At 32.8% G+C, this 16,155-nt stretch overlaps 2 protein-coding genes across 5 annotated transcripts in view; one reads left to right on the top strand and one right to left on the bottom strand.

Annotated features, from left to right (window-relative positions):
* Positions 1-10,416, bottom strand: part of LOC139521170 (protein mono-ADP-ribosyltransferase PARP14-like) — a 39,299-nt gene extending 28,883 nt beyond the window's left edge. For all 4 annotated transcript variants that reach the window (XM_071314478.1, XM_071314479.1, XM_071314480.1 and 1 more), the window contains exons 1-4: positions 10,279-10,416; positions 3,216-4,914; positions 2,269-2,523; positions 1,309-1,548 (exon numbers count right to left, since the gene is read on the bottom strand). In XM_071314478.1, coding sequence (XP_071170579.1) covers positions 1,309-1,548; positions 2,269-2,523; positions 3,216-4,815 — 2,095 coding nt within the window. In that variant the 5' untranslated portion in view covers positions 4,816-4,914; positions 10,279-10,416. The remainder of the gene's footprint in view (positions 1-1,308; positions 1,549-2,268; positions 2,524-3,215; positions 4,915-10,278) is intronic.
* Positions 10,417-12,546: 2,130 nt separating this feature from the next.
* Positions 12,547-16,155, top strand: part of LOC139521174 (von Willebrand factor D and EGF domain-containing protein-like) — an 82,962-nt gene continuing 79,353 nt past the window's right edge. The window contains exons 1-2 of the mRNA XM_071314492.1: positions 12,547-12,686; positions 14,650-14,703. Of these exons, the coding sequence (XP_071170593.1) occupies positions 12,619-12,686; positions 14,650-14,703 (122 nt within the window). The 5' untranslated portion in view covers positions 12,547-12,618. The remainder of the gene's footprint in view (positions 12,687-14,649; positions 14,704-16,155) is intronic.

Below are 16,155 nucleotides of genomic sequence, written 5' to 3'. Positions count from 1 at the left end.
AAAATTTCAAAGTCAATTGACCATGACTGAGGGGGCGGGGCCAAATAATCTCCATGTCAATGAGATATGCCAATGCTTATACAACTGCAGACCAATTATCATTAACTTACCACTAGTGGTTCCCCATAAACTGACCTAATCACAAACTAATACATGAAAACTAAGCAAAAATTTCAAAGTCAATTGACCATGACTGAGGGGGCAGGGCCAAATAATCTCCATGTCAATGAGATATGCCAATGCTTATACAACTACATACCAATTATCAATAACTTACCACTAGCGGTTCCCCATAAACTGACCTAATCACAAACTAATACATGAAAAATAAGTAAAGTTTCAAAGTCAGTAGACCATAACTGAGAGGGTGGGGCCAAATTATCTCCATGGTAATGAGATGTGCCAATACTAATACAACTGCATACAAAATATCTTTGACTTAAAACTAGTGGTTCACCATAAGCTAGATCTAATCCCAAACTAATACATTGTTGATGCCGACGCCAGTAACAGCATACCTATGTCTCGCTTTTTGACTCGCTTTTTAAATGAAATTAAAAACATTTTGCACTGGATATTTGATTTAAAATGTACAGAAATAATCTGAATCAAATCAAGTGTTATCCTTACAGCAACATGGAAATGAAATCAAACCCTTGGGCTCAGTAAAAAGGTAATTATAACAAGTTGTACAACTTTGGTTTTATTTTAACACTTCACAAAATGAAAGCATGCAGGTGCACAATAGGTACCCTGATTGAAATCTGTGAATGAATCTGAATCCCTAGCAGCAGGTAAGGAAATGTAGGTAATGGAGGGTATGTAAAAACTGCATCAGATTCCCTAGGAGCATTACTCCTTTATATGAAAATAAGAATAAAGAGAACTGATTTGTAGTACCTTATATCACCATTAAAAAGATGATGTTTACATACTTGTTGATATTTTGTACAGGTTTTAATTAAGATGTAATTAAACGCTAAAAAAGAAATCAAGATTGAACTAATTAGAATTAGAATTTTCAAGGGTAAATTGGGTCTTGAAGTTAGAGCAAATTTTTTTTTACAAGCCAAAACCATAATACTTTGGATTCCAATTCCAATGGAAAGATGGCCCTCTTTAACTCATAAAACAAGAATGACTTCAAGATCATCAAAAACTACCTCGACCAAAAACTTAAATCTGAACCAGGACAGACAGACGAAGGGACAGACAAACGAACAGACGCACATAACGAAAAACACAATGCCCCTTAGTGGGGGATAAAAACAAAAGGCTAAAAAATAAATTGTATAAAAGATATCAAACCTGCTGGAGATGGAAATCTTATAACACAAGTATCACTATCATATTCCAATATCTCAGCATCCTCATGTCCACTGCTACGTCTCTCGTTCTCAAAATAATATTTAACTGTATCATTAGTTATCCCAGAGTCATGACCAATACCAGATACCAGTACAGTTCTTGTAACTGGTACCCTTGAAACTGTTAAAGTACTGCCTTCCAGTGCTTTCATTAGACAGCCTGTTCTCAGCTTGGTAAAATCTTTATAAAATATTGAAAACATTGTTGATATACAATATAGAAATTACACAATATTGAAAAACAAAATCAACACAAATCATTTTAGAATACAATTAATGTAAGATTTTTGCTTCTATTCATATTTAAAGCTTTTTTATTGACTAAGATTGACAGTTTTCCTGCTGAAGGTCTGCAATGTAGCCAATATTGCTGAAAGTGGTGTTTAACACCTCAAATATCAATCAATTAAACATATCTTTTTTTTTCATGTAGTGAAAGCCTGTTATAATAATCACATCTTTCTTAAAACTATGCTCATTTGATTAAAATCAAAAGTATCTGGCATAATTTGTGTGATTTCTTATTAGTGAAATATATCTGTGCTACCTCTGTTTATGTAAATTCTAAATCTGAATAGAGAGAAAATGGAGCATAAGTCTTTGAGGCAGCAATGAAACAACACAAATAACTAGTGTACATCTAGAGGTCAACACACAGTCTTGACCGTTAGACATGTGTATTTGCAATTTGTCAAACTTTAAAAGGTTTTGTCAACTTTTTTTTTAAAATCTTGTCATACTTTTGTAATCCAGCAGATTTTTTTGGTTTCTGTCTGCCATAAAATTAGCCTTCAAGATATGAAAGACACTGCACTGTACTGTTTCAGTATAAGATGATAGAAGAGGATATATATGTGTATTTATCTTAATTTATATACAGGTGAAAAGAAAAAATACCTACCAACTTTGTCTTCAAATGTAATAAGAGCTGAAGTTTTATCCCTTCCATAACTAATGTTGGTTGGTTCAGCACCTGACTTTACTTCTATATAGTCATTCAAACAGTCCTCAGTTGTAGTATTCATGACTCCAGTAACAAAAACCTTCTCTTCCTCCAACCATCTACTCATGTCAGCCTCTTGTTCTATCACATGGATTTTTAGTTCTACATCAGACACTTTGTGAACATTTTGCTTTTTCAATACATTAGCTGCACCTTTGATTAAAATAGTCAATATTTTCATTATTTAAATTGTCAAATTTTATTAGTAATTGCTTAGCTCCTACTAAAATATTTTAGTTTTGAAAAAAAAAAACACAACTAAAACTTTTCTTCTTATGTTTTTGAAGTTGTTTCTTTACTCTATTTTCCTTCCTTGCAAAATATTTTTCCATGTGGATAACTTATTTAAAAGCGTATTCAGAATTTACCTGGCTCTATGCTTGTAAGTAGCTCTTGAATAAACCTTTTAAAAAGGCTATGTGTGACCTTTGTAAAGTAATATTCTTCTCAATCAGTGCCATCTTTCCCACAGATGACCCCACTACACAGAACCAACTTTACAAATATTGTTTAATTGGTTAATACCTTAAAGACACATCAAATATTTGTCACTGGGTATTGATTTAAGCAAATGATAATCAATCAATCAATCAATATACATGTATATTTAACAATGGTTTGTTTTTCTCTAATAACTTAATAGCTGTATGTATCAGTAGAAAACAGTTCTGGCATTCTTCAGACTGTCTTCTGTATTTAAAAGTACTGTGAATATATATATAACCGAGGTGTGTCCCATCTTCCTTTTTACATCTCTTATATCATTATATCATTTTAATCCATTATTATTCATAAACAGTTATAACTATGACCAATATGACATACCTTATAAGAAGTGAACTTACTTTCATTGTCTTTAAATTCTACAACTGCTACTCCAGTATCAGGACTGAAATCCATATCTTCTATTTCTCCACCACCAGACTTTCGGGTATTTTCAAAATAGTACCTCAGTGTATATTCTGAGATGTCCCCTGTGAATGTAGTTACAATCTTGCTCCCTTTGGTGCTTGCATTATCTGGTACCATTTTATTGTCAGCTAGTTCTTTGTCAGGAAGTAACCCTGGGTAAGGTTTATCATGATTTGTAGTTTCTGACTGGGAAGCTTTAGCAGGATTTATTTCACTCTCAAATTGTTCGTTTTCTCCTACTTTCTTATTTGTAGGCGAGACAGGCAACTTTGAAGTTTCTGAACTTAAATCTGCTATCAAGTTATCTCCCCTTCTTCCATTTGAATCTGGTTGATGGTTACCAGTTTGCGGAGGAAGCTGCATAGGAGACACATGGAAACCAGTATACGGTGGGGATAAAGGATAAGGATGATAAGGTTGAGGCAATCCAGGTTGATGAAGAGCACCCACATTATAATACGGATAATTGGGCGGCATGAATTGAAATTGACCCAACTGGCCCACTCTTCCTGGATTATAATTAACTGCATTAACTGGTTTGATTGGTACTGATGGATGTTCTTTACTTTTAATCTTATTTTGTACAGTTTTATCTTGAACCCGATTAACAGCTTTTACATTTTGTTTTTCTGCACTTTCTAAATTAAATCTATTATCTACAATCAGAGACTTATTTGACTCTTTTACACTATCATGAGTGTTACTTTCAGATTCTTTACTTTCATTGTGCATATTTGTTTGTAATTGTACATCTCCTTCACCAGATACTTGAGAAGCATTACTTTTATCCACTAATTTATCTTCCTGTGTAGTATCCTCACTCATGGCCTTAGTTACTTCACTCACGTTTGACTCACACATTTCAGATTTTACATGACATGTTCCGTCTAGTCTTAACTTTGTAGTAAATGTACTTGAGCATTCATCATCATCCATCTTTTTCCATTCACTGTTTTCTTTCTCTTTTGAGATTTCCATTTGTTTCACTTCCCTATTTTGATTTTTACCCTTTATTTCTGTTTCCTCTGCCATGTGACCATCTATTTCTGTCTGCTGTATAATATTTCCACTTCCCTCTTTATCTGATTCAAATCTAAAATTATCGAGTTTTGTTTCTGTTTCCTTATCTTGACTTAAACCACAAATAGAAACTTGTGATTCACGATTGATCCCATCAGCCTTGTGTTCAACATTGTTTCTTTCTTCATTACATCCATCTATTGAAATATCATCTATAACTTCTTCCTCCACACCATCCTCAATGTTCTCTTGATGACCTTGATCTTCATGATGACCTTCAGAAGGATCACTATGGTCTATCTGCTCACCCTCAGATTCTATGCTAAAAGATTTTCCTATATTGGAGATACTCATTGATGGTATGGCATAGGGTGGTACATAAACGTCTGGTCCATCATCATCAGAACTAGGTAATGAATCTTCATTTAATGTATAGGGAATAGCAGATATCACTGAGATTGGCAGAGAATGTTGTAAATGTCCGTCATTTGTTTTTTCTGTGTTGTTGTCCATCTTTTCTGTTAGACCACTATCTTTTATCTTCAGTTATATCAGGTTGTAAAAGGCTCAAGATTGGAACACACTTTTTTCTCTGTTATGAATGTCTGCAATCTGTTGAAATAAAATTCATCAAATTATATTTGAGAACATTAGCTAAATTTATAAAAATTTATTTCTAAAATTTCATTTCCAACAAAGATTCAAAAATAATAATTTAAGGGAAAAAAAATCAACTATGATTACATAAAGAGCTTAACAAAAATCTACATGTATATGGCATCATTTCTAATTTGGAGGCCACCCAATTAGTTTAGAGGATGTTTGATATGCCATATAAGAATAAAAAGAGTTCTTCAGATATCTAAGGTAAATAAAAATGATACAGCAACCTAGAAATAAACTCATCCTAGATTCAAGACATTTTGTACAGACAAGACCCATATGATATACATCAGACAAAAAACTCATCAGTGACTCTCTATTAAATCAAAAATTTTAAAGAGGCCAAAGTTGAGGACCAAATCAAAATTGGCAAATATCTGTCTGAATGTACAGCAGGCTAAAAGTCTGACAATCTTAAGGTCAAGTTGCAGTAATTGGGCTATGTTACACTAATTTGTTTTAGTTGTTCACTTACCATGCAAAAAATTACTTAAAGATGACCATTTCACCCTGTTTATCAAAAGTAAAATGAAGGCTAGAGTTGATTCACCTGCTGGATTTACTATATCTATGAAATTTAGTCCATTTACATGTATGATTAGGATATGCGTTATTATTGCCAAATGAGACCACTATCCACCAGAGTCTATATGAAGTGGATGTAATCATTTATAGACTTCAAGAATGAAAAAAACCATATAACATTTACTTTAAAAATTATACATAAGGAAATATAGATTTAAATTTTAAAATATGTCTTAAGGAGGAAATAATTATGACAGTCTAATTATACTCTCATATCTATGTTACAATCTAATTCTCAAGTGCTGATTTATTTCATGGGATAAGATATGGACAAATCATGATAAATTTTGATGTAGGGAAACAACCTCAGCAAAATATCTGTTAATTCCAACTTGAGCAACAAAACCATTTTAAAAAAAGTTAACAATATTCTGTACCATTATTTTGAGTAATTTTAATGTTTGCCCATTGGTTTGAGTAATTTTTATGTTTGCCCATTGGTTTTTGAAGAGGGAAAAATTCTTAGATTTATAAAAAAAAAGAGTGTTATGATTCATTCATAACAAGAATGTGTCCATAGTACACGAATGCCCCACTCGCACTATCATTTTCTATGTTCAGTGGACCGTGAAATTGGGGTCAAAACTTTAATTTGGAATTAAAATTATAAACATCATATCATAGGGAACATGTGTACTAAGTTTTAAGTTGATGTAACTTTAACTTCATCAAAAACTACCGTGACCAAAAACTTTAACCTGAACTTCGCACTATCATTTTCTATGTTCAGTGGACCATGAAATTGGGGTCAAAACTATAATTTGGCATTAAAATTAGAAAGATCATATCATGGGGAACAAGTGTACTGGTCCAAGGACACAGTTATCGTCCTTTGGTTTTCGTTGTCTACGAATATAGTCCCTAGTGTAAACAGTGTATAACTTGCATGTCTTATTTGATACACTTTCCCAATTTATTTCTTGATATTAAATGCATGAAATATCAAGTAGGGGGATGTAATTACATGTAAAAAAAAATTGGGTGCTGAATCTTTATGTTAAGAAGTAAATTGGTCCAGTTCTAAAAGGTCAAATTTTAGCACGTCTGAAGCTGTCAAACTGAATTTTACACCCCCTTAACACAGAATTGTCAATATTTTGAGTTAGAGCTGGTAGAAGTTTCTATAATTTTGATATTATTTGTCTCACTGGTAGTACACTACACTGTAAAAATCTTTTTGAGAAAGAGCAGGTGCGATTTTTTTAATTTGAATTTATTGTCTAAAAAAAATGCACTACGAAATAACTGTGTTCTCGGGCCTAAGAGATGGATTCCTGAAATCTAGATTCTGTACTTTGGCAACTTTCCTGAATGATTTGCTGGTTTCAGTTTGTCAAACTCAATCAAAGTAAAGGATTTACATCTTTGGTTTACAGAAATTCTGTTAAAATGTGCCATTTTGGCATTCTACGGCTATAATAAGCATTTTAAAGCAGTTTACATTTTATGGCTAAGAGGCATGCTGACTTTCTATCTGACAGCTTTTTTGTTCCTGATATTTGTGTTTCTATGATTAAATCAAATTTAATTAACCATTTGTAAACTCTGGATATAGAGAAAAGTAGATTATCACAGAAAAAAAGTGCAGATATTTGTATTCACGGCCATGGTTAAACGGCCTAATAGATGTATGTAAAATGTGAAGAGCTTTGTACATCAAATCTGTAGTCCATCACAAATATTTCACTAAATCTGTAAAAAAAAGCACTTTATTATACTCAGTACACCTTACTCCTTTCATAGGCTACCATTTTTTTTCTCTGTATGATAGTAAGTGCTCCAACTTTATGCCTATTAAGGCTAAAACTAAATGCAAGTTTTCCATTGAAAAGTGAAAAAACTGGCCATCAGACCATATTGTTTCTAAAAAAATTAAATGCAAGAGTCCTTTTGCAATTAGACTTCTTGTATCATAACGCCTTAGCATAGAAATGAGCAAAAAGTTACACATTTTCATTTCTAATAGCTTCTGTGTGCATTTTTATATGTCAATATGGGCTACCGCCTAAATCGACTCTAAATAATTCTCAGTACTACATGGCCCAAGACCATTTTATACTCATGTGGTATGCTTTTTGACACTTTTCTATACATTTAAAGTACATTTTATATATATGAAAGAATAAATTAGGCATAAAAAACTTCAAAATCTTCAAATTGGCTGAGAAAAATGCATATTTATATAAGGCGTCCCTAAATTGGAAAATCTCTATTTTCAGGCATAGGCTTATATAAATTTAACTTTGGAATAATTACAATACATCTGATAAATAAAAGAGTGTTCAGATGCTTTTAATACTTAATATTTGATATTCAAGAGCATTTAAAAAGCAAATTTTTGCAAAATTTAAAATTTTAAGGCCAAAATCTTGACAGTTGAAGATATTTGATTTACACGTCAAAAATAAACATTCAAATGTCTATATTAAAATGACCCTAGTGTCTCTAATATATGTCATATGGCCATGAAACTTGGCAACCTATCTCACAATTGCCTAAGCTTAGGTTATGCAAAGTTTTATAAAGATTGGTCAAGTCTTTCTGTCCTATTAGGTCCAAGGACACAGTTATCGTCCTTTGGTTTTCGTTGTCTACGAATATAGTCCCTAGTGTAAACAGTGTATAACTTGCATGTCTTATTTGATACACTTTCCCAATTTATTTCTTGATATTAAATGCATGAAATATCAAGTAGGGGGATGTAATTACATGTAAAAAAAATTGGGTGCTGAATCTTTATGTTAAGAAGTAAATTGGTCCAGTTCTAAAAGGTCAAATTTTAGCACGTCTGAAGCTGTCAAACTGAATTTTACACCCCCTTAACACAGAATTGTCAATATTTTGAGTTAGAGCTGGTAGAAGTTTCTATAATTTTGATATTATTTGTCTCACTGGTAGTACACTACACTGTAAAAATCTTTTTGAGAAAGAGCAGGTGCGATTTTTTTAATTTGAATTTATTGTCTAAAAGAAATGCACTACGAAATAACTGTGTTCTCGGGCCTACTAAGTTTCAAGTTGATTGGACTTCAACTTCTTCAAAAACTACCTTGACCAAAAACTTTAACCTGAAGCGGACAGACGAATGGAGGCACAGACCAGAAAACATAATGCCCCTCTACTATCGTAGGTGGGGCATAAAAATGAAAATGTAAATGGGGAATGTGCACCCAGAGGCATCCTTTAGCTGGCCCCTTAACAAATATGTATACTAGTTCAGTGATAATGGACGTCATACTCCAAATTATACGCAAGAAACTAAAATTAGAAATCATACAAGACTAACAAAGGTCAGAGAGTCTTGACATGGGACAGGCTCAAAAATGTGGCGGAGTTAAATATGTATTTTGAGATCTCAACCCTCTCCCTATACCTCTAGCCAATGTAGAAAATACAAACACACAACACTGCGCACAGTAAAACTCAATTTAAGAGAAGTCAGTCCAATTTCAGAATAGGTAACAAAAGAAAATAAACAAAATGACAATAATTCATGAATAACAAAAGACTATAAGCAGTTAGTTACTATAAACATGCCAGCTCCAGACATCTATTAAACTGATTGAAAGATTCTGTCTATGTCATATTATACAATGTACATGTATATGAATATGAATATCAGGCACAATCCCTACCGTTAGGAGTTTAGTATTATACCATCATGACTATTTACTGTCCTCTAATCTCTTCTTCAGAATGCAAGGTTCCAACCCTTCATTTGAGATGCATCAGGATAGCACTTGCAGAGTTCTCAAAATCTTTTTTCTTGGGACTATCACTCTATGAGAACTGTGCACTTGAGACTCACAAAATTCGCTTCATATTAAACACACCAATTCCAAATAATCTTCAATTAATTTGTAAATAGGAATTTGTCCCTTGTAATGATCAATGAATCTGAAAACACATCACACAACATTATAGCACTATTACATATATATGAACAAATGATTACAATAGTTCGGACTTGTAGTTCCTGAGAAAAAATGCAATTGAAATTCATGGGATGGAAGGACTGTTGACATGCATCAGACATACAGTCAGAGGTAAAACAGTATTATCAAAATCAAATCAAATCAAATATTTTATTGTCATATAAACTTTACAGTATGTGACCAACATATATTAACACAATAAACACAATAAACATACATATTAAACATACACAACAACAACAGCATCAAAATTGTTTTTTTTAACAACAAACAAGTTGTTAAGAGTCCCCTGCCCTCAGTTCTAATGACTTTTTCAAGAAGGATCCTAACTTATTTGTTTGTAAAGGCGATGATGGATTTAGTAAATATTGAATTTTTTCTTCTTCATTTAAATTATTAAAGTTATTATTTTCAGTACATATGTGATGAAAAAAATCATTTCATGACCCGCTGAGCAGGTCCCACGGCCCCGGCTTGTCTGGCGAAACAGCCGTTGGACGTCAGATTAATCTCGGACTACACTATTCGATAAGGGACTTTCTGTTTTGAATTTTCCTTGGATTTTTATATTTTTGTTATATTACTTTTTACTATGAACGAAACATTTAACATACTAATCAGGTCAAGTATCGAACTGAGTTGTGTAATAATCAGATAGTGTTTCCTGCATATATATATTATATATATGTGTGTACAATATAAAACTGACAGGAAAACATAAAAGTGACAACATATTGTCATCACTTAAATAAATACGTCTTTTTCTTGGTCATAGATTAACGGCATTACCTACCATAGAAATAGTGTGACAAAACGTAGTTTCTTTCAGTCTGTTTTTGTTATCATGACACACAGGGTTGAACATATCAATCTCAGAAAACTAAATTCTACTTTCGGTTTCACTTTGTAGGTTTACCTAAAATTTATTACCTGTTACCTAATCTGTAAGTTCCGCCTCTGTCAGGCGCACCACCATACGGTGTAACTTGGGAGTTGCTATATACAGGGGCTCAATCACACCTTAACTACATGATTTATGATGGGTTTCATCATGAATTATATGTTAACCAGGTATATACAAATAGTAACCATAAATGGGAAGTTAATATATACTTTAATGGGAAGTTAATATATATTTTAATGGGAATTTAAATTTACTTCAAATCATGGGAAATTTAATATATAAACTTTAAGGTAAATATGTACATGACTCCACTCCTGGCTTATTCATACTTCTACTTTCACAGTTCAAAACAGTTCTTCACATGGAATTAATCACAGTTTCAAGATTATTGTCAATTGAATAATGATGATAACTAGGTTATTTGAAGTAGCGAAGCTCTTCTTTGATGTAGTCTATAACAATAACCTCTAGATACACATTCAATATTAGAGATGTTGGATTCGTCTAGGAATTCAAAGGATGAACAGTCAATAATAACTTTGAGTTGTAAGTCTTCTGATGATAATATTTCATTATACACTTCCATATCAACACAGTCATATAACTTTACTAGTATAATATTTAGGAAATGTTCCTGTATGTCTCTCAATTTTTCACAATATAGGAGGAAATGTTTAATGTCCTCACTTCCTTTGCCACATAATTTACATGCTGAATTAGTTCCACCAGATCTGTCGAACTTAGCTCTGTCATGCTGTAAGGTATAAGTTCCACACATGATTTTTGCTTTTATGCTGGCCATAGTTGAAGTAAACGGCTCTGTTCCACAGCTATCCCAGACATTGTGGGTTTTTCCTTGAGTGATATTATTGACATTTAAAAACTTTAGAGATGACTTTGATTTTACATCAGATTTTAGAAGATCAATCCAATACGAAGAGATAGATTTTCTTACAATATTTTTCCACTCGATTTTCCCCGGAGGCACATTAATAAGATCACAGGGGCGTAGCTAGGTATTCAGTCAACTGTAGGCACCAATCGGCAGGGGGTCTGGGGCCGCGTAAGGCCCCCAGGAGGTCCAGGGCAGAGGGGTTTAAGCTGCAAAATTTTATGTACAAAAATATATTTACTGGTTATTTAATCATGATAATTATAATATACATGATGAAAAGTTCGAAGAGTTATGAATAATGTACCATTACATCTGACTGGTGAATTAAATAACGCAGTACAATCCGTAATATAAAAAAATACAATATGCATTGCCCAGCGTAGATCAGCGTATCCTTTTAATTAAGCATTACACCTTGTTTGGTATTATCATATCTATTCCGTTCTGATTGATATATACGTTTAACTTAATTAATAGTACATCATTGACGATTCTTCATTAAAAAAATAGGCACGTAAACACTGATACTACTATAAAATAGAACTATCCTTTTGGCTAGACATCAACCATCAATCTTTTGAATCTTAAACCTTCACCCTAGCCACACAAACACATACAGACATAGTCGATGCCTAACAAAATTCAAGAAATTCGTATTTCTTTATATCCTCTACTGTAAAATGTCTACCTGCTTAGGAATTTTGAATAATTGTTGCCACTACACGCAGATTTGAGAGTACTCAAAATTTCTGGAAGCCAGTTGATTGATTTTTTTACATCCATTGTCAAATATTTATGCAAGTTCAGGACCGTTGAAAAAAATTTACAATAAAAACAACTTGGAGCTAGGTCCTGTAATAGGTGTTGTTCAGGACGAAGGTCTGGAAATTTAAAAATGCCATGCATTGGAAAATGAGGGATTATTGGATAGGAGCAGAAATTTTGCCTTTCAGTAGACCAACTACGAACTCCTCAAAGAGTTGCGTTCTCTCTACAACTATAAACGTGACTGCGTATTTATACATCCTGCACAGCCAAACTGACGACCAACATTGTCAAGTCGGGTGAAGACAAAGTGGAAGCTAGTTGAAAACTAACAACAACTAATTAATAAACGCATGTCTCTAAGTTGAGGTTCATTCAAGTTTTTGTTGATAGAAGTGAAATGATCTGAACCAAAGTTATAGTTTATAAATTATGTGTAGGCACGTGCCTAAAGTGCCTAACGGCAGCTACGCCCCTGAATGCTTTATCGTCATTTGATGCTGTCTTCTTTTTTTCAGGTATGCATTGATTAGTATTCATTGGAAGTTTTCTTTATTTCGTAATTAGTTATGACATGGAAAAGCAAATGGTTCACAGGAATGGTACTATTTTCATCGTTCTATCACGTTTTCTGTGGGTAAGATAGATATGGTGTTTATCACTTTTATCTTACATCCATAAACTAAGTCATGATCAATGACAATTATCTACATGTGTTTAGAAAAGAGGGGCTAAATATATCAGAGGGACATTCAAACTCATAGATCGCAATGCTTAAAAGAGAAAGAGACAAACAGAAAAATTATAGTACACAAGACACAACATAGAAAGCTAAAAACTAAGCAGTACGAACTCCACCGAAAACTGAGGGGGATCTCAGATGCTCCGGAAGGGTAAGAAGATCCTGCTCCAAATGTGGCACCTGTCGTCTTGCTCATGTTTTTACAAACTCGGTAAATAGTCTAATTCGGTAGGTTTTTTTTTATAGTTGTTACGACATAAGAAACAGATCCGATATCTTCTGTGAAACGGCTATTCCGTAACGGTCACCCAACTCGTGATGGCGTCTGTAAAATTTACGAAGGAATGAGTTCAACTTCACCATTTGACTCTTGGGTAGCTATTATTAGAAATTATTAGTTCACAAGACCCTCATTGACAATTTTTAGATGCTAGTCAAAATGTTAGGCAGACTTAACTGTATCCTTTATCGCTAGTTTGGTGGGATAGATGCGTTCAACATAGTCACCAAATTTTGAATTATTTAGTAAGAGAACATCCTCTATATAGCGTAAAGTAGTTAAAGGGTATTGCTTACTTCTTTTCATTCTTTCTAAGAAGTTCCTGTTTAAAGTCAACCTCATAAGAATAATGGAACAAGTCGGCAAGAAGAGGGCACAATTGATTCCCATCGGAATGCCGATAGTTTGTTGAAAAACACGTCTTCCAAACCGTTATTGATCCGTCGAACGGGAAAATTTATAGTTTTCAAAATGCTTTACGTATTAGAAAGTATCAAACGTATGCATAAACTCTCGCAAAATTTATGTTCTTGATTTCTCATGACCCGCCAAAATAAGCGAAAATAAAGAAAAACCGCACAAATAACCTGCTTTAGTTTACTGTAAACAATATTTTGTTCAAATAAATTGAATTGGATTGGGCAATAGGCATAGCCTATGTAAGACCTCTCAACAAAACAAGGTACAATATATTACATTCAAACAAAGCAAAATAATCCGCTTTATTTGTTTGCGTCTTTTTATTACATTTACTTTTTATCCGAGTTGAAGCCTCAACTTATGATAAAAAAAAAGGTAGACATATACATACAATTGTAAAGCAGTGAATTGCAATTTTGAATATAGTTTAGAATATTAATTAAAAAGTTTGGCGAAAATTTTAGAGAGTTTTTTTTTTAATCTTCTTTTCTTTAAAGTGTCATTATTGTTACGTACATGTACTCTTTCCGTCTTTTCTCCATCAATCGTCGAGGTAGATAGTTGGTAATTGCCTCTAGATGTTGATTACGTCAGATTGCTAGTCCCTTTCACATGTGGTAGGAATGCTATTATTCAAAGAAAATTTTAGTACATTAATCTTGACATGGACTTGTGCATTGGGTGACCACTTAGCAATCACTTTTTAAATTAGTGTGCTGACAGAAAATCTTAGAAAAATAGAAAACTAAGAGTTTTGTTCATGTTCTGAAGATACCCGTAGCTTTACCCGTAGCTTGCTTGAAACATTTGAATAAACTTTTTTGTTTGTTAATGACAATTTGTATTAAGTATAAAGTATTACGCTTGCATAGTACATTAATATTTAAAGTTTTCCACTCTTTGTTTTGAATATTAACACTATATTATTTTGCATTCAATAACACTACATAGTTAGCGTTATGTAAATGATAAGGTAGTGGTGACAATAATTCAAACATAAGTCAGATAAGTGTAACGTGACTACGGTTGCAGAATGAGGCCATGCAAGAAATATTTTTTAACTTGTTCCCACACATAATATTTTCTTCCCACAACATAATGTTTTGTTCCCACAAGATAATATCTTGTGCATCCTTATATTATATTTATAATTTGTAGACATTTTTGCTCCAGACAAAGACTCTACCAGTATGGCACTAAGTCTTGTCCTGGGTATGTATGCCGATATTTTACCTTAATGAATTGTTATGAAAATATCATTCAAGACATTACTAATCAATATCTGAAATTTGAATTTTAATAACAACACGTAACTTGAGTTATACATTTCCGAGAATCTGGAGACATTTTAAAGGTTCTCGTACAAAACTTGTAATTTACATACTGTAAACCAACTAATTTTCGCGTGCGATTTAATTTCGCGATTTCTGCGAGTAGAAATATAAATCGTTGCGAATGTGTTCATTTGATTTTTCTTAATAAACTTCATCTAATAAATTTGAAAATCGCGATATTAAATCGCTGTGAAGTGGGTTTGAAAGCGTTAAACGCGAAATAAAGTATCCGCGAAAATAAGTTGGTTTACAGCAAAAACTATCTTTTATTCAAAATCAATAGATTGAGATGAAGGGAAATGCCGACACAAATTGGATAACTAACTTAACATATACAAGTAATACGGTATTCCATGCTAATGCTAAGCGTCTTAAGATAAAACAAAAAAAAGAAACAGTTAAAAAATATGCATTTGTCATAATCAAATTTTAAAAATGCAATGCAGTTATCTCTTTACTCTGCAATACACATAACTTAAATGTATTCATTTTGTTTCATTTGTTTGTCTCAAAAATACTTTTCCATATTCTTATTTTTATCTCAGCGTTTGTATACTGTTAAGTAATGATGAAATTGCAGTCCGGTAATCAGCACTTCTGTGTTGACTTAAGTTATCATTGATATGTTCCTAATGATAAATTAACTGTCAATTTTTTTAAATACTAATGTTTTCTACCTCAGAAATAGATTACCTAAGCTGTATTTGGTAAAACCTTTAGGAATTTCTGGTCCTAAATGCTCTTCAACTTCCTATACTTTATTTGGCCTTATAAACATTTTTTGATTCGAGCGTCAAATCTTTTGTAGACGAAACGCGCGTCTGGCGTAAATATAAATAAAGGCAACAGTAGTATACCGCTGTTCAAACTCATAAATCCATGGACAAAAAAAAAATCGGGGTAACAACCTAAAACTGAGGGAAACGCATAAATATAAGAGGAGAACAACGACACAACACTACAATGTAACTAACACACACAGAAACGGACCAAGCATCAGACAAAATTCCACGAGAATAACAAATATAATGAATTTGGGATAGACAAGTACCGTGACACGTCTTATCGCAATGTCAATATACACTCAAAAATAAGAGAAAACAAACGACGCAACGTTAAATTGTTACACACACAGAAACATACTATAATATAACAATGACCATATTCCTGACTTGGTACAGGACATTTTTAAAGGAAATTAAAATTTTAATTATGGTTTCTATGATGAGTTTATCCCCAAAGTTAACAGTAAATTGTAATCATCTTAATTTATAGTGAAGTTCTTTGAGAACGCAATAAACCCTCGCAGTTGCTTTCTGTGTGCAGGCCA

Source organism: Mytilus edulis, chromosome 4 (assembly GCF_963676685.1).
Source record: "Mytilus edulis chromosome 4, xbMytEdul2.2, whole genome shotgun sequence".
In the NCBI taxonomy this organism is placed as follows: domain Eukaryota; kingdom Metazoa; phylum Mollusca; class Bivalvia; order Mytilida; family Mytilidae; genus Mytilus; species Mytilus edulis.
This window is presented reverse-complemented; position numbering and strand designations above follow the sequence as displayed.